The sequence below is a fragment of the Vidua macroura genome, chromosome 1 (assembly GCF_024509145.1).
Source record: "Vidua macroura isolate BioBank_ID:100142 chromosome 1, ASM2450914v1, whole genome shotgun sequence".
NCBI classification, from domain to species: domain Eukaryota; kingdom Metazoa; phylum Chordata; class Aves; order Passeriformes; family Viduidae; genus Vidua; species Vidua macroura.
Window position 1 is genome coordinate 130,691,849 of NC_071571.1, and position 26,766 is coordinate 130,718,614.

Here is a 26,766-nt window from a genome sequence, read left to right on the forward strand (position 1 = left end):
CTTGCTTCTGGCTTTGTATGCTGCAGTTAAAGCAGTTAGCATGCATAGGCTGACAACTTCTGCACCATGCCAAACACTTTTGCACAGTCAGATTTTTTTATTTGTAGGAAATAAATATTTGAAGTGTGACATTCTCTGAAAACAGCCTTTTCTATAAACTAAAATATCTGCTAGTCTTGCAAAATTTGCTTAATTCTACAATTGAACTGGCTACCCTCTGGCTTTATACAGTTAAAATTTCAATCAAGAATTTGATGATAAATGTTGCAATAGGAGGTATTTGCTCTGCTACATATATATTGTATTTGAAGCTCTAGTATTATTGGCAAATATTTCTCTGGCAGCACAAAAGCACATTTCTCTTATTAAACAATATGAAGAGAAAGCTGTTTAAGCAAAAAAGTTTATAAATGTACTTACCTGGCTAAGAAGAGCTATATGAGTTTCTCTGTAGCAAAGATTGTTTGTGTTTCCTATCTATTGTAAATGTATTGTTAGAAAGTTCGGTATCTATACACAAAGTAGGTTTCTGTATAGGTATCTATAAACAAACTCACCCTAACTGGTAGTGGTTACTTTGCTCCTTTTACAGAACATTTTACTGCCTGAATGCTTCTACTCCTTTTTTGACTTGCGGAAAGAGTTCAAGAAGTGTTGCCCTGGCTCACCTGAAGTTAGTAAGCTGGATGTTGCAGCTATGACAGAATGTATCCTTTTAACAGTGGTGGTGTCTCTGCTGCTGTTACAGTCTTGGCTGAATTTTAGGACAGAGGTGTATGAGTAATGCTTGCAACACATGTTTAGGGGTGGTATAGCTTTAATGAGTGACTCGGAACTGTACTTAGTTTTCTCACAAAGATAAAGATAAAAGCATATGAGTATGAATGCTTCCATGGAGAAAATACTCTATTTCTTCTTGACTTCTGTATGTTTTCTTTACCATCTTTGTAGTTGTCTCTTTAAACTTCACAGTTTTGTGTAACCAGCACATTTTTTTTTTAATTGCTGTTGTGAATTGTAATATTTAAGTTTAGGGGGTGAGTTTTATAGCATCAGTTAGATCTTTATTTTAGGCAAGAGCAAATTTTGAGAGACCACCTTAATTTTCAGGTGAGGAGATGGTTATTCTTGATGTGACCTTGTAGTGAATCTCTAACATAGGAATGAACCTAAGGCAGGGATGCTGTTGGAACATGTGGTATTCAGTCATGTAGAAGGTACACATGCTACACCTCACAAGGTGAGGCTTGGCTGGCACCAAGATGCAGTCAGTAGTATGTTTCCATTTTCAGTGATAAGGATGTCTAAAATTACTTTCTGAATAGTCTGAAAGGGTTTATAATCCCATCTTATCTGGCTCTTTCCTAGTCCGAGCCTGAGAGCTGAAGCTGTGATTTGGCTGTGCCTTCTTCTCTGGCAGTCTCCCCTCTTGCTGCAAGCTTCAGTCCTTATCCCAAAAATATTCTTGGACACAGAGCTACAGAGCTATTGAAGTAGTGGCCACGAAAGTCAGGTATCAAGGAGGAATAAAGGAATTTGAGATGTTATTCTTTGGTGTTGGTGGTTGATGTTGCTGCTATTGTTTTTAATATCTTTTCTTCTGACTTGCTTATTGTGTCCATGGAGTGGTTGCCATTAAGACGTGATGTCTGTAACTTCAGAAATTTTTGGACTTTCACTGCAGGATTAGTATTGCCTGGATTTTGTACTTGTTGGGCATAAAATACACATATGGGGTGGATTTCTGCATTTAACCATTCTGCTCTGCTTTGTTATCTGCAAATTAAGATTAATCTCTGCTAGTGAAGGGGCAAAAATTATTTCTCCCAGTATTCTGAAGGAAAGCAGTAGACTTAGAGTAGAATCTTTTATGTAGAAAAGTGAAATAAATGCTGTGGTGCGTTGAAACTGGATGATGGAGACTTCTTAAAGTTACGGTGAAAAACTTAATACATTGTTTGGAGAATGCTTTCACATGATCTAGAGAAATCAAAGACAATGAGGTACTTCAGCTGTTTCAGAGAGTTGCCCTTGTTTTTCTCCTTACGTGAATGTCTGGGGTGTGCCTTTCCACTGTGGAAGGAGTTGTATGACTGTAGCTACCTGGAGTGTCACTGGTCAGCTAGGGCATGGTGATGGACTGTGTATTCCCTGCCTGCTGGGAGAGGGGGGCAGACCACCCTGTGTTACCTGACTGTCCGAAGTCTCTAAAGAGTCAGTTCTGCCTGAGAGTAGTTTTGGCAGTTGCCAATAATATTTTCTCCAAATTCCTAGAAGCTTAGTCAGTCTATCCAAATGCACTCAGGTTGAGTCCAAGTTCTGGATAAGATATGCTTCTTAAGGTATATGAACATAACTTCATTCTGGTCTTATAGTTTTGTGGCTTATTTTGTTTTGTAACTGCTGAGGCTCTTATTTGTAAACTTGCTATGTTTATGCAACATGACTGAAATCAACTGTCTCTCCCCTGTTATTGTGGGAGCAGAGGATGCAGAGACCAGAAAGGATAAAACCATTTTTGTTGTTCTTTTATTGACAAATATGATAATTTTTTCTCCTCACCTTGCTGAAATATATCAATTTAATCTCCTCAGTGTCAGAAGCTGCATAGGTTAATTTCAGTTGTAGACCATGGACATCTATGTGATGTTTAGGATAAAAAGATTGTTTAAGCAGGTGCTGAGTCTAAAAACTAGTTCTATAAATTGTGTGCAGAGTTGTTTAGTTTTTCTTCCTTCATGTATGGATATGCTGGGGTGTGGACACAAAAATCAGGAATAAGTACAGTAGGCTGAAACGAAGCTGCTGATTAGTGCATAGAATCTGATCAAGCTCTTTTTATTCTTGTAGAAAGTGCAGCTTCTTGGCCTCACAGCTAAAGAGGGTGCATGAATTTTCCATTATTTCTGCCACAGAAACTATAGTGTGCTAGATACATCAGCATTTGGTGAGGATGGAAGGTTTTAGTATGGAGCTAAGGTACTGACTAGATATTTGAGACCTGCATTTACAGACTGGTAGAAACATGAGTAGAATGGATTTTTGGGCGCATCCCTTCATTTCCTTACATCTCCATTTATATGTGTGTAGCCTGGTTGTGATCAGAAAGAGGAAACTTTTATGATTTGAAGTAGTTAGGAGAAAGCTGGGTATTGATCTACAGTCATTGAAGTTATTAAAGTCTTCAAAAACTTTTGATGGGTCACTTTTGATCAAACAACAAATTACAAGTGGGGAATGTACACTGTTCCCAGCTGTCAGGGGAGGTAACTTCCTACTGCACAGTCAATTCCAGATGCATATTTCAGTATACAGCACACTGGATTGTAGGGGCTTGGCTGTGTATTTCTTGCAGACATGGCAAGCACAATCTTGTAAAAGAGCATAGAAATAACAGACTGAATAACTGGCTGGGTTTTTCTTCCTTTAGAGAGCACTTTGTGGACTTACTCTCTGAGGAGCCAACTTGGAATTTGTGTATAGCAATGAAACCATACCAAACTTAAGAACTCAGGTGAAAGCTTTAAAAATCTTTACTCCCAACCCCTGCAAGAAGTTACACATTTCATAACAAACATTCTTTTCTTTTAGATAAAAGTAAAACAATGTTTAAAATGCTACGAAATTCAAGGGACCAAGGCAGAACTGAGACTAGTTGTAATTATCTCTGAGTACTGCTGCTGCCTAAGTCATGGTGTTAGAACTGTTCTTGTGTATGAGACAGTTTTCTGGCATACTTTGTCAGAATTGTGTAAGTGTAATGACAGCCGGACAATTATGAGAAATTTTGAGTAACAGAACTTGAGGGAAGCAATCATGTTCCAGCAGAGAAAAGGACTTGGGTCTGTCGACATTTTTTTTTTTTTTTTTACGTGTAAGCATTCAAAAGGAGCAGGGTTGTTCTTGCACCCTCTGTACCTCCCATACTTGCTACACTTCTTGATTTGCAAAGCTTGCTGAGCCAGTTTTTACCCTGTGAGTGCCTTCAGGGTGGAGTGAATAAAGCTTGCATGACTATTCCTATTAGGTTTGCAGAAGACTCATCCTTTGCCTCGAGATTGGGTGTGCAGAAGCTATTAAATGGCAAATAGCTCTTGCTTCCTCCAGTACTTGGTTTGTTCCACTCGCTTCTGAACTGGATGTGTGAGGATAACTTCTTACGAGGAATATCTGCCAGTGTTGTCAGTAGAAACTCAGGGGTACTCCAGAACAGCTTGTTTAATGTGCTGGATATTGTACTACTGAAACTTGATTTGTTGGGGTTTTATTGTTTGGTTTGTTTTTGTGTTTTTACCTGGGTGTCTTGGAAACAATAATGTGGAGCACTATTATAACCAATAGTGCTTAACTCTGGCAATAAAATGCCCATAATTGGATATTAGGTGAGACTCTTGGATATTGTTATTTGTATTTCCTGTGATAGTACTCAGGAACTGGGTAATAGTATATTACCTTTATGCATGCAAAGCATTATGTAGAAAGATATGTAATCTTCTGTCTAAAGGGACTTAAATAAGAAACAGAACAAAGGGGGAAGTATCAATGCAGAGCACAATTGCAATGCTGTTTCATGTCATCTCAGGTTAAGTTATTCAATGAGAAAGAAGTTAAGAGACAGTGGGAAGGAATAAGTCTTGGAGGACACTGGCAGCTGTGGTGATACATCTGAAGAAATTATTTAGAAATTTTTTCCATGTTAGAGAGGCCACCACAATATAGAATGTACCTTTCCTTCCTGCTCCCTTTAACTTGCTGAGCATTGGAGGAGGTGGTACCACAGCTACACACCAAGATTAAATAGTTCCTTGTTTCCCATCCTGCCTTATTTGGGACTGTCTTTTGCTTATTGCTTCATTAAGAATATACATTTCAATACTACTGCATATATTAGCTCTGGACAGCCATATCTGGTTTCTAACACTCTTTAAATGTGAACTTGGATTATCCCCTGTAATTGTCTTTCTCCAGTTGCCCAGGAGAAGGATCCCTTAAATGTAATTGTACAGAAACATGTGTGGTCTCCTATTCCTTCACAGAATGGGGATTTAGGAATGGGGTTTATAGACTGTTTCATTTATATTTTTTCCCAAGTACCATAATTTCTAGTGCCTCTGTCCATAGGTGTCTACCTCTGTGTAGTCAATCTTGTTCATTAGAATACAGATTTTTAATTAGCATGTTCTTTCAACATGCAGAAAACAATCAATTTTCTTCTCCAATCTTGCCTAAAACCTGTGCTTCTAACTAATCGGAGGTGAAGGTGTGAGGTTATGCCTGCAATAATGTTGATGACTTACTTCCACCCCTCCACTGTGTTTGTATTTCTGTAGAGTTTGGCACAACTGACTCCCTGTGTCTGACAATTGGTACCAGCTTCTGTTGGCACTAGAGCATTTTCAGGAACTGCTTCTCCTGTAGATCAGTGTCTTCAGAAAAGTTTCACCAAAGAAAATTATTATAGGGTGGGGTACTTGTGTTTGGGTTTGTTTTCCTTGTATGATGGCTTCTCTTCAAATTCCTGCCCCTTTCACATTGCTGCATTCCCCTCTCTGAATGCTGATCACTTGTAGGGATCTTTTGCTCAGTACAAAGGAAATATTGAAGTGTTGTTTCAGTTCTGACAGCACAGTCTTAACAGCCAAGCACATGTGTATGCATGTCCCCTGCTGGAATAGCTATTGAAACTCTTGCCCCATTTCTCTTGACTTTTGACAGGGGAAACACATTTCCAAAATCTTCATAAAACTTGGTCAGGCAACACCAGGGTTCCAACACCTGTACCATCAGCAGCTTCTGGCTCCCTGTATGAACAGCAGAGGCTCTGCACAAGCCCAGAGTGGAGGTGTTAGGTGCTACATGGAGAACAGTGTCAGGAAAGGGAGGAGGAGCACTACTCTGCTCTGTTACACAAGGTGCCCAGAAACACCTTCTCTGTCAGAGTCTGTTTGTGGGCTATTTTTCTTTCCAACCCCCCCCCCCCCCCCCTTTCTGGGGGAAGAGGAGGTAGTGAGATTGAGCTTGTTTAAAGCTTAGGAAGAGAGACTGTGATGAAGAAATTTTTTGTTGTCATAAATAGTTGTAATCTCTTAAACCATGCTTTGGAGTTGCTCAGGCTTTTTGGCTTGGTTTTTAAGAAAACTATTTAATGTTCACAGTACTTTACCCTCCCCCTCCTAGTACCTTCTCTGGGGTAAAGGCAATGACTAGGAATCTATTTATAGTCAAGCAGTTGGAGGGGAGGAATCACTGGTTTAAGTATTCTGGTTTTTAAACTAAGATAATTCACTTAAGCTTCAAATGTTCTTCTAAGACTAAGCATCATCCTCTCACATTCCATACACCAATGCACACTAAAAAACAACAAAGCTTCAAAATCAAATTAGCCTGAAGTGTATTTTGTTGGTACAGCAGCTTTCCTTTCCTTGGAAGAGGAATGCATTAATTCAGTTCAAGTTATATTTAATTTTGCAACAAGACAACTGTTAAGCAATTTTTTTAAAAAATCTGTTTCTGTAGGATGACTTGCTGTCATCTTATTAATAATAGGGAAGACCTCATCTCACAAAGAAATTTCTGCTGGCTCACCTGTTGATGAGATGATACAACAAATGTGGTATGAGATGTTTGTTTCTAACAGAAACTGTTCTTTTCCCTGTACTTCATGTAGGCATCTGACAACTCAAATGTTGCTCAGTTCTAGGTGGAGAAAGCAGGTTTCCTCTAAAGAGGAAGGCTGTCTTGGACTATAAAGCAACCTTTGAACATCATAATGCAGGCTCTGGAATACTTGAAATGTGTTTAATGTAGTCTGGGGGCATGTGGGCAAATAATTGGTGCCCTTGGCTGTTTTCAATGTGTTGCCTTACTGTAACTCCATGTCAGGATGGGTCTTGTTTAAGAAGCTCTCATTTTTGCTCTGAAGTTTTGATGCAAACTGATAAGGCAAGTAAAAAGTGCAACACTTATTCCCAGATTTCCTTTTTTTTGTTCTGTTCTTGATTACATTTTTTACACTTCAGTCCTCAAAGAAAATGAGTGAAAAAGACCTTTTTAAACTTTGCTTCATAAATAATGGAGTAGAGTTGCAAATAATCTTGCAGTCCTGTAGCCTGGTGTTGGAGAGGGGCAAATATGATGGAAAGCAGGAGATAGCATAGTAAATTGTTTACAGTTGTCTGAAAAAAGATGGTTTATGCAATTTAAATTAGCCTCCCTTAATGAATGTGGGTTTTTTTTTTTTTGGTTTTTTTTTTTTGTCTTTCTAAGGCCTTCCTGGGGCAGGATGCTTCCTGGTCTCTACTGCAGTCATTTCCAAAATCCTTTGGACTGAAACTATGGGTTGTGGGGCTCTCTTTTGCCTCTTAACAAAACACATGACTGGTGGACTCTAACCAGATTTATCAGAATGCTTCTGTGCAACAGCACAAAACTTGGGTTTTAACTTCTAATAGGCAAGGTTTAGACAAGGTGTCACTTATGAATTTTGTTGAAGTGGTAAGATACTTACTCTGCTTTGGGATTTAGATGGTCAAAAAGCATATGGTATATGCCTCCATTTCTGGAGCTTTTAGTTCGTTTGCTTCTTCTCCTGCCCCAAATCTTCCCCTGAAGATTAAAGAGGACAGGGCTCCAGTCTCTTCCATATGCAGCAGTGTATCTGTCCAACATACATATTAAATACATGTCCTTATTCTGGGGTCTCATGTCCCCAGACACTTTCTTTAGTGACCTTACACTCCCACAGGTGGCAGTAATTAGAGGCCAAGGCCAAGAACAGCTAATGTATCCCAGCAGGAAGATGGATTAAATCTTTCCCTGAGAAGCAACATACAAGGACAATATGAAAGTGTGTTGCTCTAACAGGAAACCAATTAGAAATCTATTTGGTGATGATTAACTTAACTCCAACAAAAAGATTTAAATCTTGACAAGAACAGTCCAACATTTCCCTATGGAGCCTCTCAAGTTGAAGATATGGGGAATATTATTTTAACATTAATATCTGAACCATACAGTAAGTGATTATGATGGATGAGTTTTCTTTGTTCCTTCTTCGGTTTTGCTGCCTGTCCTGTACATGGACGAAATAGGAAATAACTTGTGCTGTATTTCATAGATCACCGGTTTTCAGATCCAGAAAGGGTGAACTACAAATTTGAAAGTGGGCCTTGGTAAGTACTTCCCTTTTCTTGTTGCACATCTTTCAACCTCCACCACTTTTTGTTGAAGGTTACTGTTTAGATCAGCTGTACTTCTCTCTTCCTAATTTGCCAGTAGCTGTTACCATTATATTTATTTACCTTCCCACTGCTATGGGAATCGATTAGATCCTTCAAGTGGGAAAGGGAACAGGCAATCTATGATCAGATGCAAGCCTGTTTTCTTGTTAGGCTTCAGTGTTGCCTGTTAGCTGCTGAAAGTTCTGTGTTCTGCTAATAAGTGCTTATAATGGGTACTAAGTGTGTTGTGCTATTAACAAAGACTGTAAGTAGTGTTTCAGAAATAACCCAATTAGTTACTCTTGCACTCTTCCTGCAATTTACTACACAGGAACTGCATATACATAAGTTTTTTAATAGGGGAGAAACACTTTCATAAAGATATTGTGCCAGAAATACTGTGCTACCACTCAGTTGTTTAATCTACGGTGATTCTCATTCCCAAATATGTTTTAAACTTAAAGCTTTATATGCTTTTGATGCCCGCTTTGTTGCTTGGGTAGTTAGTTTTGGGTTGTTTTTTTTTAGTGTAACTGTTTTTTCTATGTGTAAATACAGATTTTTCTCAGTAGTTTTCTCAATGATTTCTCCACAATATCACAAGATACTAGTGTTAAACTGACCTTATTTATATTCCCATCTTGCACAAACACTTCCCTTTTCCAGATTAAGGATCTGTCATGATGGTAGATGATGCTTATACTTTGGAGTCAAAAAAAGTAAAAAAAAAAAAGCAACATTGGCAGAAACTATCCAGAGAGATTAGCTCAGGGGCTATGTTCAGCTTTGTTCCAAGCTTTTTCCTTTTCACTAACAAAATTCTGGGATGAAGAGGAAGATTCACATTTTGAGATAATGAGAAGTACAGAACTAGCAGGCAAGGGGGAACAGTTTAAGACAGACAGCTACAGAAAGGCCATCTGAAAAATTAAAATGTGAGTGAGAAACATGACCCACCAGGCATACCACAGCCCTTTTGTACGAGGGAGTCCTCTATTACTGAACAACACTTCATCTACTTAATCACTTAAGCTCTTTCGTGCAAAAAAGCTGTTCCTGCGATAGCCAGAAAGGCAGGCTTGGGTAGCTGTGAGCTTTTTTTTTGTTGAACTTGACACTTTCAAGAAGTGAGAGAACAAAAGGGACTGTACTAATGACCAATTAAACCTGGCTTTCTGTGGCTATGCTATTCCCATGCTAAGCAGCCAATGTGGCCTTTAGATATGTTAGTCTCTAGTAGCACAGTGATGGCCTCAACCATGGAACCAGCAATGTTAAGGCTTGACTCTTCAGGCCAGAGTCCTGTCTGTGCTGAGTACAGCCCTGAACAGATTTGGTCTTGGTTTGTGACTGGTTCTTATACACTATCACAGTAGAAATAAAATGCACTAATCTCTGTTACATCTAATTGTTCTGCTTCAATTTCTACCTAGCTAGATTAGAACTGCAAGTACTTGATTTTTATACCAGTAACCCTCCAGATAATGGAGAAGCACAAATGATGTCAGGAAAGGTGTTGCAAACAGGCTTAGAAAGAAACTTGAAAGTAACAAAAAGGAGGCATATTAATTAAAAAAACTAAGCCTGTTTATTACAAAACAAACGGGAAGCAAAAGCCTCAGGCTAGTCCTGAGACTGTTTCAACAACTTAGTAATTGTAACCTAAGGGTATTTCCAGGGAAACCGGGTCCAAGGAAAGACCCGGGTATCAGACACCCCAGACCTTTTAAAGTCTCTCTCTTGTCTCCTGATTGGGGCACTGAGGATCCATGCTGTGATAGGTCTATTTCTCCATTGCTGATTGGCTTATAAGTTGGTGTAGTCTTGGCCAATCATTTTGGAATTCTTGCCTCCCATTGGTTGGTCTCTCTTCCAATCTTGATTTAAGTTGTGGTTGTGTTCTGTGATGTAATACTCCTGAAAGTTTCTCTGCCCATTCTCAAAGATTGGTACCCCATCTCCTCCCTGGTTCCACTCCTCCTTTATACATGAACAACAGTACTGCGTTTTAATATAACTAATCACAATCTGTAACTTGTATTAACAACATTTAACTTGTATTAACAGCATTTAACCATTGTTAACTATGTTCCCCAAAGGTTTAAATTTTATTTTTGTTCATAACAAAAGGGAAGTTAATTGGGAATATGATTGAAGAGATGACAGCTCAAAGAGTAAATGTGGTAAAGCAGGAAAGGGGGACTTGGAAAGGGGCAACTTAACAAAACAAACTGTCCCTTGGAGAGACTTGTACAGTGGTTTTCAATTTTTGGTGGCACTTGGGCCTCACTGCCTTGGCATTGCCATCCAGCAGACATGGAGCAGGGACAAAAGCCTTTTCCTGGAGTATAAATGACAAGCAAACAGGTGGCAGATACTAGAGGCAGATGTCTGCATTACTGCTTCTTTCTGTGCCTGCAGCAGCAAGATGGAACTTGTGGATGACAATGCTGTTATCCGAGCAAGAGGATTGCCATGGCAGTCATCTGACCAGGACATAGCAAGATTCTTCAAAGGTCTCAATATTGCCAAGTTAGTAGTGAAGAATTTACTTGTACATTTGTAGCTCTTCACCTGCGTAGGTCATGGAGTTTCATCTCTTGATTTAAATTTTGCAGAGGAGGTGCTGCACTCTGTCTCAATGCCCAGGGTAGGAGGAATGGGGAGGCTCTTGTGAGGTTCGTAAGTGAAGAGCATAGAGATCTAGCACTACAAAGGCACAAGCATCACATGGGGAACCGATACATAGAGGTGAGTGACATGGTGGACTTTGAAATCCTCTTCTCAAAACAAATGCAAATTACATGCCAATCATGTGTTCCTTTTTTTTTTTCCTTTAGGTATACAAGGCAACAGGTGAAGACTTCCTTAAAATTGCAGGAGGTAATTTTTAGGAGATGAAAAGGGATGGTGTGTTCCATCAGCATCTTTTGGCAGCAAAGTATTCCTATTGAATGTGGCCCTTTTTTTCTGTCTTTGAACAAGAAGTTGGCTGGTGTATTGATTATTATGTATTCTCGTAGCAGCAGTCCAAGATACTCCATGATTCATCTGTCTACCTCTTCCATATTCTTGCCATTTTCAAGCAGCCTGTCAATCAGGATTTGATTGGGCAAAGTGATCTTGTATATGAATTTAATTTGTTAGGTCATCTTCATGATAGTGGGAATTTAAATGCTATTGATTGCTGAAAAAGTGAAACCAGAGTTACATTGTCAAAACAATGTAACTGCTGTTGCTGTGGAGCAGGCACATAAGAACAGATATCACAGCATAAATACAAGGGATTTATGGAACTGATTTTCTTCAAATCAAATCTTTGTCTCAGACTTAATGGGGAGGATTTAGGGGAGATGCTTATTTAAAGGGAATCTTGAAATATTTGCTCATAATTGAAAGGCTGAAAATTTGCTCTTCAAACTCTCTTGATCTCTTTTCCTTCCCCTTTGTCTACAAGTGTACAAAATTTGAATTAAGAACCAATAAGCTGTTTTATCTGCAATACTACTTTAAGTTCCTCATTGCTTCCTGACAGAGATTTGGGCTGAGGTTTGTAAGTGACTAACTAGAGATCTGAGGTTGAGGCTTCAGAGTGAGAGATGCTGTTAAGCTGTCAACTACATAGCTAACTGATAGGTTTGGAAGTAGTTATACCATTCAAAGTAAAGACATTGCACAGTGACATTCTTGAAGAATGGTGTGTCTGGTACAACCAAACTTTGCAGGGTCAGAGAGCTGTAAGTGAAAGGACTGCATTAAGATAGGATTTTGGTTAGCAGCTACCTTTGAATAAGGTAATGTTATTAGCATCACTGGTCTTCTAAAAGCACTGAAAGTAGAATTGTCAGACCTTCACAGTTCTGTTGGGATAGGATGAAATCCCTAAGCTGTTTTCAACCTGCTCTTCCAGCTTTCTTTCCCAGAACAATGATCTGGGTACTTGGTTGCCATATATTATGGCTCCAGAACATGCCAGAGATATTCCAGAGTTAGACGAGGGGCACAAAAGCACAGGTCCTGCTCACACAAGAGATTGACAGATTGTGCTTTCCTTGAGCTTTGAATGTTGCAAGTACTTCCTATTTTTCCTTTGAATAAAGATCAATCCCCTCTAAATGATGGGGTAACATTATTATACATTAATGGGAGGTGTCCTATACAATGTATCTAGTTTATCAGAGGGTCATCTTTCCTGACTTTAGAGGCAAATATTGTTCTATCTGCTCAAAAAACACCTGTGTGGAGAGGATGCGGCTATGCTCATGATTTTTATATGCTAGACTGAAGTGCTTCTGTACTTTTTCTTGTTAAAGGTACTTCCAATGAGGTTGCACAGTTCTTGTCAAAAGAAAACCAAGTGATTGTCAGGATGCGAGGTCTTCCTTTCAATGTAACAACAGAAGAAGTGCTGACTTTCTTTGGCCAGCACTGCCCTGTAACAGGAGGAAAGGAGGGAGTCCTGTTTGTCACTTATCCTGACAGCAGGCCAACAGGGGATGCCTTTGTCTTGTTTGCTTGTGAGGAATACGCACAAAATGCACTGAAAAAGCACAAGGATTTGCTGGGGAAAAGGTACATTGAACTCTTCCGGAGCACTGCAGCGGAAGTTCAGCAGGTAGGGGCAAACCTTTCAAACATTGCCTTTTTGTAGTCCAAACTTCTACGCTGGCAGTAGAGGAAGCAAATAATGCTGGGCCTCGACTTGAAAGCTTCTTTTACCTTTTCTCAGTCTTGACTCTTGCTGGAATGAATATTGTCTGAATTTCTGTGAGACTTTGCTCCCTTGAAATGTAAGATCTTATGGTATAGGGATGTTCTTAATCATATAGAAACCTTTGGGGTTTTGACTACCAATACCTTTGTAAAATGTGGATGTGGGTTTTGTGCTTTACACTACATATATTCTGAATTTGACTAAGTCCAATGACGATCTATTCAGGAGTGTTTTGCAACAAATCTTGAGCTAAAAGATTTATCTTTAGTCAGTGACACAAAAAAGCAAAGCCTTTTGATGTAGTTGTCCTCTCCAGTGTAATGTATCTGAAGAATTCTACAATTTGTCTTTAAGGGCAGATCTCTACCATCTTCTCCAAGCACAAGCTACCTAGCAGAGGGTGGCAGGAGTTTGAAACTGCTGAGTCTGGCTTAACAGGGCTAGGTGGACCATTAATTGCAGCTAAGCTGTCAGGGAAAGGAAGGAGAGCTGAGTGGACTGTTTAAGTCTCTAAAAATATTTGCAGAGCTTCAGTTGAGGTAAATACCTTTTAGAATCTTGTCTAGAAGTTATCTATGATGCAAATTGTACCCATGTCATTGTATCCAAGAAATTATGCAGCTCTGTTCTCCCTAATATGTAGAGATTTCAGTGCTTTGTTTAGAAGGTGACATTAGCAATTAGAAGGCAGAGCCACAGTGCTCACTTGTCATTGCATTTTTCTCAAGTACTCTTGTATGTTTCTTTGTTTAGTAAACCTTCTGATAGCTGTATAAATGCAAATAAATATTAATCTTGCTCAGAGAGAGTTCAGGAGTAGTGACTGAATATTCAGGCGACTTTTCACCAGACAGGGTTTTTGCTGTTAAAATTATTAACAAGAAATCTCAAGGTCTAAGTGTCATGGGTACTATTACTCGGGAATGCTCCTTATGTTTCTTGAATGGACTGTGGTGGGCACAGTTAGGGATGTGTGGTAGTGAAATGTGCTTCTAATTCCCCAACTCTCCTAAAGTTTTGCAGAGGAGATATTTTTGGGTAGAAGTGTCATCATGACTCTGTAGATGGTAGAATGTTTTAGGATAGTTTCACAATAAAAATACTGTAGATATACAGGTTTCATGTTCTAAGATCTCTGTTGTGACTTGCATTATTTGTTCAAGTAAATTTCCCAAAACAAAACTGTTTTTCAAGAAAAAAATAACCCAATTTTTTTTTAAAACAAGAACATGACTACTTATTGTAGAATGACTATAGAAGTGTGCTAGATTCTGACTTTAAACCACAACACAGCGCTTAGAAATCAGATCTTTTACAGTTAATATTTGTATCTAGCTCATTTGTATCTTAAAATACTGCCCAGAGTGAAAACAGGTGGCATTGGGGTTATGTTTACTCCTCCTAAGTTGAAGAACGAGTAAGGAGGCTTCTGTTGTCTGTTTTTGTTTTCCACAGGTGCTGAACAGGTACTCTTCCACACCTCTCATTCCTCTCCCAACACCTCCAATTCTTCCAGTATTACCTCAACAATTTGTGCCTCCCACTAACATCAGAGACTGCATACGTTTGCGTGGTCTTCCCTATGCTGCTACTATAGAGGACATTCTGGAGTTCCTGGGAGAGTTTTCTACAGATATTCGGACCCACGGAGTTCACATGGTACTAAATCACCAGGTTGGTAGGCGACGTGTTTTTAGCCACTCTGCCAAATGCTTGTATATATGAATACAGTCCTGATGATGATATCCATCAGGAAGCACCTTTGGCACTAGCAGTAATTGTATTAATTGCCTCCAGCTCTCTTCTAAAAGTGTACTGGCAATAGATGACTTGAACCCTCCTGTGCCAGCTGCTGCATTTGCTGTAGAGTGATTTTTTTTTCACTGAGACCCATGTGTTGAAAGCTAAGCCAGTTTTGGAGGGGTTGGTGCTCCCAGTAGAGCAGCCATGATCCTGACCTGTAGGAGGCTTGAGCTGAAGAGTCTTGCTCAACAGTGTGCATGATTCTTCTTGTACCTGGTGAGAAGTGCCATCAAAACACAAGTGTGGGCAATGTTAGCTCTCAAAGGAGTGGTTTGTCCCTGCCTTACTGAGCAATGTGCCACAAATATATTTGAGGACAAATGTGACTGCAGCCTTCTAGAGACAGGAATTCCCATGTCAAAAGTCGAAAACTGAAGCTTTGGGTCTCCTTCGTTCTTGCTTTCTTTAAACAGTCACAGCTAAGCACCAAGATTAACAACTCATTGATGTGTATAAAGTGTCACATCTTTGCCATTGTTTTCTGGAAGCAGTTTTTAAAAGAAAACCTTTCAAAGGATTGTGCATTCTTGTGATCTTTATGTTCCTATTCTTGTGGCTTTAGGGGGAGGAGTCCTTTAACTCCATGGAGCTGCTCTGAGTGCTTCAGTGGAACAAACTGATTATAAAACTGTATAAAAATGATGGTTCTACAATTGTTTTAACTTAGGCTTAGTGTCAACCAAAACTAAAAAATACTTCCTGGTCCCAAGCAGGACTTCTGTGTTTCAGGAATATGGGGATAGAGTCATTTCAGTACCTGTCTATCTAAAGACATTCCTGTGTCTGTGGGAACTTGACCTAGACAAAGCTAAAAAACTGTAATGAATGTGTAGTGCCGGGAGAGACTAAGAAAAGTGCAGATATTAAAGCACAAGTAATGATTTACAGTGGTATCAGCCCTTGACAGCACTAATGAAAGAACCTGAATGAAGAAATTGGTGTGTGCATATAGCCCTAAGGGGTGTCTGCTACCCTTGCCCTGCCCAAAGCTATCAGATTTTCTTTTTCTACTCAAATACTGCTTTTGCCTTACTACTAGATTTTTATCTTTCTCCAAGTTCCTGGGTTTCAATTCTCTTATCATGAAAAACTGTGAAAAGGATGGTGATAATGTTGTCCCCTCCAAAACGAGAAGAACTAGCCAAGAACTTGCGTTAGAGCTGGCTTCAGATCTCTCTCTAGTTTTAGCCACACGCAGCTGCTGATTTCAAGTAGCCAAAATAACTCCTCCCAGTGGTGTATCCTGTTCATTTACAGATATAAAGATGTTTTTTTTCCTCTCCGCAAGCTCATACCAAATGTTAGGTTAGTTAGTATTTAGTTAGTTAGTTAGTACTTAAATATCCCAGCCCGTGTTGGTCGTCAGAAAATAAAATTTAAAACAAATTGTTTAGCAATGAGCACTTGACTGTATTTATCCTTGAATTCTAAAAATTGCAGGTAATAAATAGGGACTAGATCTTCCAGTTCTGCATTCATAGTAAATTTGTAAGAGCAGGTCTCAAAGCACCAAAGTACTCCTGAATTAGTGTCTTTTTTTTTTTTAGATATAGATGTAACAAGTTATAATGTAGCTTAATCAAAACAAAGTGGGAAAAACTTTAGAGAGGAGAGCTTAAACATGCTGATGAGTGCTCAGGATGACTGACTGTACTTGACTTTGGAGATGAATGTATTTATGACTGAAGAGACTTCTTATAACAGCACAAAATATTGCTATGCTGCTCCTTCATGGAACCTACAGAAACATTTATTTTTTGTCTGCCTTGTTTGTAAGGGACGTCCATCGGGAGATGCTTTCATTCAGATGAAATCTGCAGATCGAGCTTTTCTGGCTGCACAGAAGTGTCATAAGAAGACTATGAAGGACAGATATGTTGAAGTCTTTCAATGTTCTGCTGAAGAGATGAACTTTGTATTAATGGGGGGCACTTTAAATCGAAATGGCTTGTCCCCGCCACCATGTAAGTTACCATGTAAGTTTTGCTTCGGTCTTGCCACTATGCTCTACACTGTGTGCGGGTAGGTACTGGAGCTGCTTTGCTGCCTCTGATCCTGGTTCTTCGATAACATTGTGAGATGGGGGTGTTAAAATAAGGTCCTTTGTCTTAAATTGTCACCAGCTTGCAATCATTATTTTTCCCTTTGGTTGTGAATTATGACTGAAGAACTACTTTTGCTTTTCCAGTGGCAAATTTTCCCTCTCCACCTTGTAACTTTAATTGGTTGGGGTGAGAGATTATTCTGAAAAGCAATTTCTAAGCCCTGCCTAGACATTAAAGAACTGTTTTGTATTTTAACTGATCTGTACTTATATTTTTTCATTGTGGCTCACAATGTTTGTCAAGTATGTCCAAGTCCATTTTACTTATGTCAAGTAAAAGACCTTCCCTTTTCACTTCCAAAACTTAATTTGAGAAGCCATAGGTAATGCTCCCCTTTGAGACTTAATCGCATGTTCTGCCTTTTGAACTGCAACTGGCTCAACTCTTCCTTTGCTTTTTGCTGTTCATATGAAATGGAGGTTGGCTTTGTGGGAGTGAAATACACATGGCTTCTGCCTCAGAATTGTAGAATCTGTATTTCCTTTTAAATTTTGATTCTCAGAGCTACTAGGATGAACATTGACTTCTACACAAACTTTTGGGAGAAATACTTCAGGAGCAAAGGGCGAACTTGCTAAACATCTGTGTCACATAAATCTGAGCCTATGGGAAAAATAATACTTTGCTTCCAAAATCATAAATGGCAAGGTAGTCAAGTAGTAGCTTTCTCTGTGTCTCTCTATGCAAGCATATTTTTTGGTTGTAGATCTTTTAAGAAACATCCTCTACATGCTAGTCAGAGCTGCCAATACAGCAGCAAACTTCCTTTGGAGCTGTTTGAGTGCAAGTACACCTTCAGCTAATCCTTGGGAGAGTTTTTTTCTTTCAACAAAATATCTTGAGCAGGGGTCAGCAGTAGATAGTACTATGTGTGATGGCTGTTCCAGATGGGTTGGAACCCGAGAGCTCCTAGGACAGGTTCTTGGGCAGAGTCACAAACTTTGGAAACACATTTCTGATTTCCAATTACAATTGAATACATCAGTTCTGTGATGTATTCCTCAGATAAGGACTTTTGGCCCTGTCATTCCACATTTTACGATACAGTGAGATGCCGGCTGTAACTCTGAATAGTAAAATTTAAGTCTTACTTTATCTAAAGCTTTATGTTCACTTCTATGGCAATGGGGAGGAGAAGAGGAAAGCAAAGGAGGAGGGTGAACTCTCATCAGTAAGAATTCATTTAGGGCCTAACATCTTGTTGAAACAGTACAAAGTATACTTCTGGTGTGGGTTTTTTTTTTTAATTTAGTGTTAACACCTCAAGCTGTGAAGCCATGACTTTTCTCACTCTGCTGTTGATTAATTAAGGGATAAGCAGTACCAGGATGAAAGTCCTCTCTCTTGTTGAATGTTAAACAGATCTTTGTCATGGAAACTTCCTTCTTACTGTGAAGTCTTGTAGTTCTTTAATGCAGACTTCATTAAAATCTGAGCCTATACAAGCAAAACTGACCTATGTATCAGAAAGGGACCCTATTCCCAGAGCAAGAGGTGGTTTTTTTGTGTATTTTTGACTTTACTGTTGACTGGAGGCTGGGTGTAACACTTGGTAGTCACACTCACATTGGTGGCTCACATTTATTTTCTGTGGTGAACAAGGATGAGAAGATTGTGAAGGTTCCTGATGTACTGTGGAGTTGTGTGTGTATGTATTAGCTCTGGAATTTCAGAGGTTCTAACCTATTTTCCATTTGCTCCCTGTAGGCCTTTCACCCCCTGCCTATTCCTTTCCGGCTCCTGCTGCAGTTGTGCCAACGGAAGCTGCTCTGTATCAGCCATCCATGCTTCTGAACCCACGAACACTCCAGCCTTCCACAGCCTACTACCCTGCTGGGGCTCAGCTCTTCATGAACTACACAGCATATTACCCCAGGTAAAGCAGAGGAGAACCCGAGCAGCAATGAAGAAATTTTTTTTTTTTTTTTTTTTAATTGTCCCCAGCAAATGCACAAAGCTCACAAAAGAACACTGTCTGCTCTGCTAAGGACTTGTGATACCAAGAACAGCTTGTTTGGTATCTTGTTCAGGGAAACAATTTCAGGATAACTAGGGATTTTCCAAGTTTTAGGGTATTGCAGGTAGCAATGTTTGAGGGGCAGGGAGACTGGTTAGTTTGGTTGTTTGTTTTTTTTTAACCTAGGACACATTTAAGTGAGATATTTTTTTATTTTTGTTTCACTTAACATTCCTCTCAAACTTACTAGTTTGCTTTGTTATGCCCTCAGTGGGAATTGACATGTGCAGTACTCTTTCCCATGTCCATAAAGAAACCCTTGGCCCGTCTTTAGAATGGGTGGACTGGGGTCTGCCTTAGCAACTTTTGAAATATTGCCTCTTTGTGTTTGTAACAAAGTGACTTTTGACCTTTATGATGAAAACTGTTTACTTCTGTGACTACATATTGTATTGAATGCATATGTAATGTATATAGAGGCATGTATTCCTCCTGTCCTCATAAACACCTCTCACAAAGGGCTTTTGGTTCTTCTGGATGTATTAGCTATCTGCTACAGAACAAAATCTCTGGATACCTGTTGCCCTCTGCAGTCAGGAGGCCTTGGAAGGAGCCATGTTCCCTTTAAGCCATAAACCATTTCTTGTCTATTAGGAAATCTGCTAAAAAACTCAAGTTGTGGTTTTTTTTTTTTTTTTTTTATCTCTGCAGCAGGGACCAAATAGCTACTTAGGAAGCTGTTAAGCAATATGAGCACTTCAATACCTGTAAGATAACAAAGGTTTTCTTATTACTTTACTTGTATGTCTGTGAACTGACTGTTGTGGTTTTTTATTAAAATGTTTCCTTCACTCATGAGTTACTTTCTATAATGCCTTCAAGATCTGTTTTATGTTTATGGTATTACCAAACTCAGCCTTGTTAATGTAAGATTAAGAAAAATAAAATTCCAAACTTGCACTATGGCAATATAAAACAAGGTTCTCGATAACAGTTCTATATTTCATGAAAACATAATAGCAGTAATAGTCTGTGGTTACTGACATGTTCTACTTCTTAAGATAAGAATAGACTGGCCACTGCAGGCTAAATGTCAGGCCCTAGTGATTTCTCACTGAATGAGCTCTCACATGAGTCTCATCACTGACTGCTTGGGCTGTGGGCATGTATGTTGGTCACAGACTGATCAATCCCAAGCCCCAAAATATCCTTTTTATATTCTTGTCTAACTGGCAGTTGTTCACTGTTTTTAGGAAACTATTATTACATAGCTTCTCTGCCAATTATAAACACTGCCCTTTTAAAGAAAACAAGGAAAAATTTCTGGACTCAAATTGGCTTCTTTGTTGTGAGATTTGGTGTTTAGGTATTGCTTTTCTATCCAGAATGTTTGATCTACAGACAATTTGTATATACTCCAATAGATGTAGTGATTCTTTGTAGAGGATGTTTTTGGCTTGGCTTTTTGGGTTTTGGTGGTTTTTGTTTCTTTCTTTCTTTTTTGGTTTTTTTTTTTAATACTTCTCTTCAGGCGAGTTCCTGTGCTTTGTCCAGGATGCAAAAAGTAATTGGGTCTGTTTGAAGTAGCAATCAGAAGTCTCTTAAATGTAGCTTTCTGTTTCTGAAATTTAAGTCAGAAATTAAGTATGTGCAGCAGGAAAGAATGGGGTATCCTCTGTACTAAGTGTTCCATTTAAAAGCACATTCAGGAAAAGTAATATAGATCTGGTAGGTAATGATCAGACAATGGTTCATAAATCTAACTGGTGAATATATATGGAAATAAGGAAAACTTCTTTGAGCTGCTGCCAAAAGCTTCTACAACTTTTGTTTTGCAAGGTCAAGTTGCTTTATAATAGTCCAACTCCATTTTCCACACAGAAATCAACTTACATGGTGGAAAGGAGGGAGATATTGGTTTGGTTTTCAGCACCTATCAGAAATCCTGAAACTTTCAGACTTGTCTTAATGATCTTACAGCTTTGGTGATGAAACCAGTGGTGTAAAGAAATGGATGCCTTCTAAGCTATTAAAATAGCTTTAGTGAACTCCTAATGAAAAGGAGGGAGAGCAAGTTATTCAGGATCTGTCAGTCTTTGATATCACTGTTCAGCTTGTAATTATATCTGGCAACATGTTCTGACAGCAAATCAGTGGTCTTGCTCTCTGTCTAGTCCCAAGCTTTTAAGAAAGAACAATAGGATTCATGGAAAGAAGTTTTCCTTTATCTAATCCTAGGTGTACTAGGTGCTGTATGTACATTGGAAATATTAACTGCACTACTTGGCAATTGCTAACGCGTCCTATAGAAACTTCTACCATATACAAATTTGAAAGCTATTGCTACAGGGAAAACAGTTTTAAAACCAAGTTGACTCTTACTATATTTGAGTTCTAGTGCAGTTTTTATCACTTGCAAGCAGTGCCTTTAAAGCCTCAAAAGTATCTGTCAAAATCCATTCACGTAGTGATACATTTATGCTTTTTACTTTTTTTAAAAAGTACTTTAAATAGCACAGTGGGAAGAGGAGATTCTTATTTGTAGAACTTATAGCCAAAACATGATATGGAAACTGAAACCTGGTGTGGGTTCAAACAAACTGGATAAATTCCATGACAGGAAATTCATTGTGAATTAGTGAAAACACAGAAACCACACCTGGCTCAGGAAGTCCTTGAACTCAAAATAAGTGGAGGAGTGTTCTTGTGCTTTATGTCCTATGGTAAATTCTTGTGCTGTTGAACCAAGGTGGGTAGGTAAATTTGTTTGTTCACGCCTTTGTGGGACTTTTCTTAAGAGATACAGGTACTGCTTGAGAGCACGGATATGTTCCAGTGTGTTTGTCTAATAGTGGCTAAGCTGGGGATATCTCCCTCTTGGGCCAATGTGTACAGTTGTTTCCATTGGAGTGGTTTGAGTTAAAAGGCCTTTTTATGTGTTAAAGGTATGATTCTGACACTTGCTGCACAAGGAAATACAGGGTAATGTCTTAGTGTTCTCATGTCTGCTTATGTCCCTTCCTGCCCTGGATAAGGTATGGGTTTTCTCATTATACACAAATAACCTTGTAGAAGTATATACATATGCAACATACATATAGCACTAATATTTACGTATGCATACATGCAGATGTGTAGAAGTAAAATGACCAATCTGAGCAATAATCAAGGTTAGAAAAAGTCTCACTTGTTCTCTGTGATGAATCAGATTCTCCATAATGGTCATCATGGGAAACAAGTGAGTCTTTTCTTTTCTTTTCCAATAACCTTGGTTATTGCTCAAATTCTTATTGAAGCACAATTAAGTTACAGGGAATTTAAAACTGGCAAACCTAGGAACAAGTGGGCGATACCATTCAGAGCTGCTGCCAGCAGTTTTGTTTACATATCTCTGTGTCTGGCTAACCAGCATCACTTGACAGAACTGGATTAGGAAACAACCATATGTGTATTTAGCCTGGGAGCTCTGTCACAGATGGAGAACAGCAGCAGCCAGAAACAAAACCTCTTTTAGTTGTAGTCACAGCATCACATCAACACTCTGGACCACATCTCTAAAACTCTTGTGTTTTTGTTTTTATTATTATTTTTATGCTAAGTATGTCAGCTTGGATTGCATGAAATCACATCTGCAGTGATGGGCTCACTGGATATAAAAGCCTCCTGGTGGCTTTTAGTTGCTGTCCAGTAAATGGAGTTCAAATGCTTTAAATCAAGTGTCTGAACTTGGGACTCTTCATTACCTGTCCTTGTTGCGTTGAACTGTTCTCATAATGAATTTGTCAAAATAACCTTAACTCTTTAGTTAATGTCACAAATTTGTCATGAGAATGATTGTTTGGGGGGACACTTAATTATTCACTTTCAAAATAAATGTAGCTTGCTAAGAAATAGAACAGCAGGGATGCCTTTAACTACTACCATATTTCATTGGAGGAGGAGTGCATTGCCAGGGAAGACTAATTGTTGCATGCCTCCATAGGCTGTCATTATCCCTTCATTTGTAGGTTTTAATTAGTAAAACTACCATGGTGTGTGAAAGCAGCAGAACAGTAATGCTCTGATCAACAGCTATCTGGATATCAGGACAGCAAAATTATTTAAATTAAAAAACCAAACCAAACAAACCCCACCTTTCTTCAAAGCTGGTACGCCTGTTAAAATGTTGTTGCTGGTAGCCGTGTCAAAGATTTTACTCAGCCCACCATACAAAATGCTGCCATGGAGACTGGTGGGGACTTCTTCCTTTTGTTTCCTTAATATACTCAATGACTTGATTTTCAGGTAGCAGCTCTTACTGTCATCTTCTGACTGTTCTCTGCTAACTAGTAGAACAATTGGATTGGTATGAGGGATTAATTGTTACAGCAACATTGTGCAAGCTTGCTGCAGAGATCAGTATGAGTATTGTTTTTCCTTTTGCCTACTTACAACACAGTTCAGTGGTGGGAGAGAAGATGTGCCTGTTGTGCCTGAAGGCATGTGTGTCATCCATGCAGGTGGCTTTTTAAAACATTTGCCATGATCTCAGATTATTCACGACACCAAAGTACATTGCTGGATGCTTCACTTTACTCAGAAGCAGCCTCCTACAGGGGTGTGTTGAAAGTCCCAGCACTACTCAGGGCAGACTATTGCAGTCTTCTGTAGCAGAGCTTCTGGATCCATTCTCCTTGCTTATTATTGTTGTGCTACCATGATCTTATCCAGCTGGGAAGTTGATTCTAGTAGGCCAGAGTGGGTTATCTGGTTAAATGTAGGGAAGGTATCTGTATTGAAGAAGCTGTGTTTCCAGGGATAGAGGCTGGGTTGATCTTGGAATAAGACTTCTTGGACCTGTAAGCTTTTTTTTTAAATTAAAAAAAAGTCTTCCTTGTTGGGTATACTATCTGTGATATTCCTCCATGATTATATAGGCTTAGGGATCTAAGTGTTTGTTTGATTAACAGGTGACCTGTTTGTTTAGTGCTCCTACTTCTGCTATTTGTCAAGTTATGCAGCCTTTCTTTCTTTAAATGTGGATAAACATTCCAATCTTAGCACAGGAAAATTATTCTGGCTGTGTAAATACTTTTGCTAGTAACATGTCTTGTTAGTTTTTGTGAACAAAGTACCGTGTTAAAACTTTCAACTTTGGTGATTATACCACAAAATTTACTATTAACTTTTGTATGAACCACTTCTAAGAAAGCTTTATACTGAAGCTGCATTTCCTCATGGGCTGCTTTCCAGTAGTGAACACTATAGGTATTATGCTGTAAGCTTGTGTATACCTGCACATTATAGTCATGTGCCATACCAGCCCAAGGAGTATTTGGAAATCCCTACCAGTTTCTGAAAAGATCTGCAGTTCACTGAAGTCTGGGATCATCTGTCAAAATTTTTTGAGTTTTTCTGAAAGTACTCGCTAATGTGCATCTTTTACTTTTTCTATTCCTGCTGCTGGCAGAGGTGTTCTAGGTCTGCTGAGCTTCCTAGGCCTAGAAAAGAGGGGCAATAACTTAATCTTGAAACAGTAATGGATGAGTCTGACTGCTAGTGCTCTTCTGGGTATTACAGTAAGGGATATGAAGTAAGACTAACTTGCAATCAGGACCTGTCTTATGGTCCTGAAACTAATAGAAGCTGCTAATCAGTAGCTTGATGAAAGAATATTGTCAGTATCTGTCACAAAGCAGACACTTCACAAACAGAAAACTTTCAGGACTACAGATAAAAAAAAAAGTCAAAGAAAAAATAGGGATAGAAAATCTGCAGGGAGAGAACTGAAGCCTCTAGATGGTGTCTATGCACATATTTGTTCATATGTGCAAATAGTGCTGGGTATGTTTGTGGTTCTCTTGATGGACCTGCAAGATACTTGGCAGAAATCTGAAAACTTGCTTGGTTACATATGCTGACTGCTCCCAACTCACACCCAGCTGTAATATAAACCACAGCTTCCTTCTGGATATTGGTATCTGTTAAGCAAATGTATAATGGAAAAACTTGTTAGGAAATCAGGAGAGACAGTGAGCCTCAATGTTTCCACATAATATTTTAGTGATGACTATTTGAGATCCCTTGAGGTGTACAAATGCTGCTTGAATGCCAACACCAGCCTTTAGAACATGTGAAAACTTGTTCTTGCATCCAAAACTGATTTCTGAAACTTAATTGTTTTATTTTGAGATTCTTTGGAGAATACAACAATTTCAGAAATACCGATTGGAAAAAATCCAATCTGCCTGTTGATGAGATTCAGGAAGAGGGATCAGTTCATAAGGAAAAAAGGTTTGCATTGGGAAATGCTTCATATCATATTTGATTTAAAGAACTAGAGGGATATAAAAAGAGTTCAAGCTCTTACACTGCATCATTATATAGTGGTATACACCTAAGAACAACTGTAGAAATGCTGTCTGGCCTGATGTAAAACATGCAAGTATTTGTTCCTGAGGCTTGTTCGATTTGATAATATAGGCTGGAATACTTGTCTTGTATGCCTGCCTAGACACTTTTCACTATGTTTTCATGGTCTTCTATTGACTTCTTTTCCATCTGGAGACGTGACCACTCTATGTCACTTGCTGCTGTTCCTCTGGGAGCTTGTCACCCCTCAGACTGGGCAAACATAGAATTGGCTGGGAACAGTCCATATGTTATCTTCTCATAGGGAGTCAGAGCAGGTAGCACCCTTAGCCTTTGAGAAAAGCTATGAAAGACCTGAAAAGAATATCAAATTTTCTAACATCTACAGATTGAATATTTTGGGCATAAGAAAAGATTTTTCTTTATTACTCCTGAATAAATTATATTATTGTGGCATTAATATTGCTTTAAAAGAAGACCAGCCTGTCCCATTGTGGCACTAACCTTTAATATCTGGCAGTTGCCAGTGACCACAAAAAGATGCTGTGCCTAAACAGTCCATGAAATATAAGTAAATGGAAGCAAATGCTGCCTTGCTGGCAGCTGTAGAGAGCTCCATCCCAGATGTATTTGTATCCAAACTGTGGATGGGCATATCTGCCATGGATTCATATCCTTATTCTTTAGCTACATTAAAAAATAAAGGTTGGAGACAGCATGTGATGGCTATAAGTTCTAAAGCTGAATGGTGTACTGGTGGGAGAAGGCTTATTTTTGGCTTCATTAGTGTCATAAGCTGACCCCTGGATCTTATGTTTGAGAATCTGAGTAGTACAAAGGTGTATTGACTGTAGTGGTAGTTTTTTAGGGATTAGTATGACTACTACTGTAACAGAAGAGGCATGCAGGAAATGATTAGTGGGAAGTGTTGTGATAAGTTTGTATGAAGATGGTTCTCTACAGCTTAAAGTCTTACCTTCCTACAGCTGTTTTTTCAGACAATAGGATCAAAATTGACAAAAATTATTGCAAGTGTTGTCCTTGGCACCAGGCTATCTCTGCTATCTAGTGGAACCACCAGGGAAGATGTTGCCACAAAGGTACCCAGGAAAGCAGTTGTGGGGATAAACAAGCATTATAAGCAGTTCCTATGAAAAAAGGAAAAGCAGCTTTCTTTCTAGACATGGACAGCTGTTCCCTGTAGAAGCCACAGTGTTAAACCTCAGTCAATTTCATTCACTTCCTGAAATACCTTGAAGAGGTTTCTCTGAAGGGAGGCTATAAACACTTATACGTTGTGTCCAGGAATGGCTTGTCTGCTGGATTTACTTGTTACCTGCTGTGATGAAACTATTCCCTTCCATACTTTGCTGCATAAAGATTACTCAGGGCTTTGCAAATAATGGCAACTTGGTGAGGTCAAGACTGAAAACTGGTGAGGACATGCTTGGGGCAAATGTGCCTACTGGACTTGGAAGCTACAGAGGCACTCAAGAAGATGAGCTTTAATTTAGGGAGGTAGAATATAGGCTAACACTGTAGGACTCATGTGGAGGGAGGACTCCTCCACAAGGCATCTTAGGACAGTAGCCTTTGGCCTAAACTTAGTCTTCAGGA

The 26,766-nt window shown here is 39.1% G+C and overlaps 1 protein-coding gene across 2 annotated transcripts in view; it reads left to right on the forward strand.

The window, feature by feature from the left end:
• ESRP1 (epithelial splicing regulatory protein 1) overlaps positions 1 to 26,766 on the forward strand; it is a 33,020-nt gene that overhangs the window by 3,430 nt on the left and 2,824 nt on the right. Inside the window, exons 4-13 of one of the 2 annotated variants that reach the window (XM_053995125.1) lie at positions 593 to 707; positions 7,916 to 8,014; positions 8,117 to 8,171; positions 10,641 to 10,751; positions 10,838 to 10,970; positions 11,060 to 11,102; positions 12,533 to 12,834; positions 14,389 to 14,607; positions 16,514 to 16,712; positions 18,549 to 18,717. In XM_053995125.1, coding sequence (XP_053851100.1) covers positions 593 to 707; positions 7,916 to 8,014; positions 8,117 to 8,171; positions 10,641 to 10,751; positions 10,838 to 10,970; positions 11,060 to 11,102; positions 12,533 to 12,834; positions 14,389 to 14,607; positions 16,514 to 16,712; positions 18,549 to 18,717 — 1,445 coding nt within the window. The remainder of the gene's footprint in view (positions 1 to 592; positions 708 to 7,915; positions 8,015 to 8,116; positions 8,172 to 10,640; positions 10,752 to 10,837; positions 10,971 to 11,059; positions 11,103 to 12,532; positions 12,835 to 14,388; positions 14,608 to 16,513; positions 16,713 to 18,548; positions 18,718 to 26,766) is intronic. The other variant, XM_053995134.1, reaches the window with a different exon arrangement.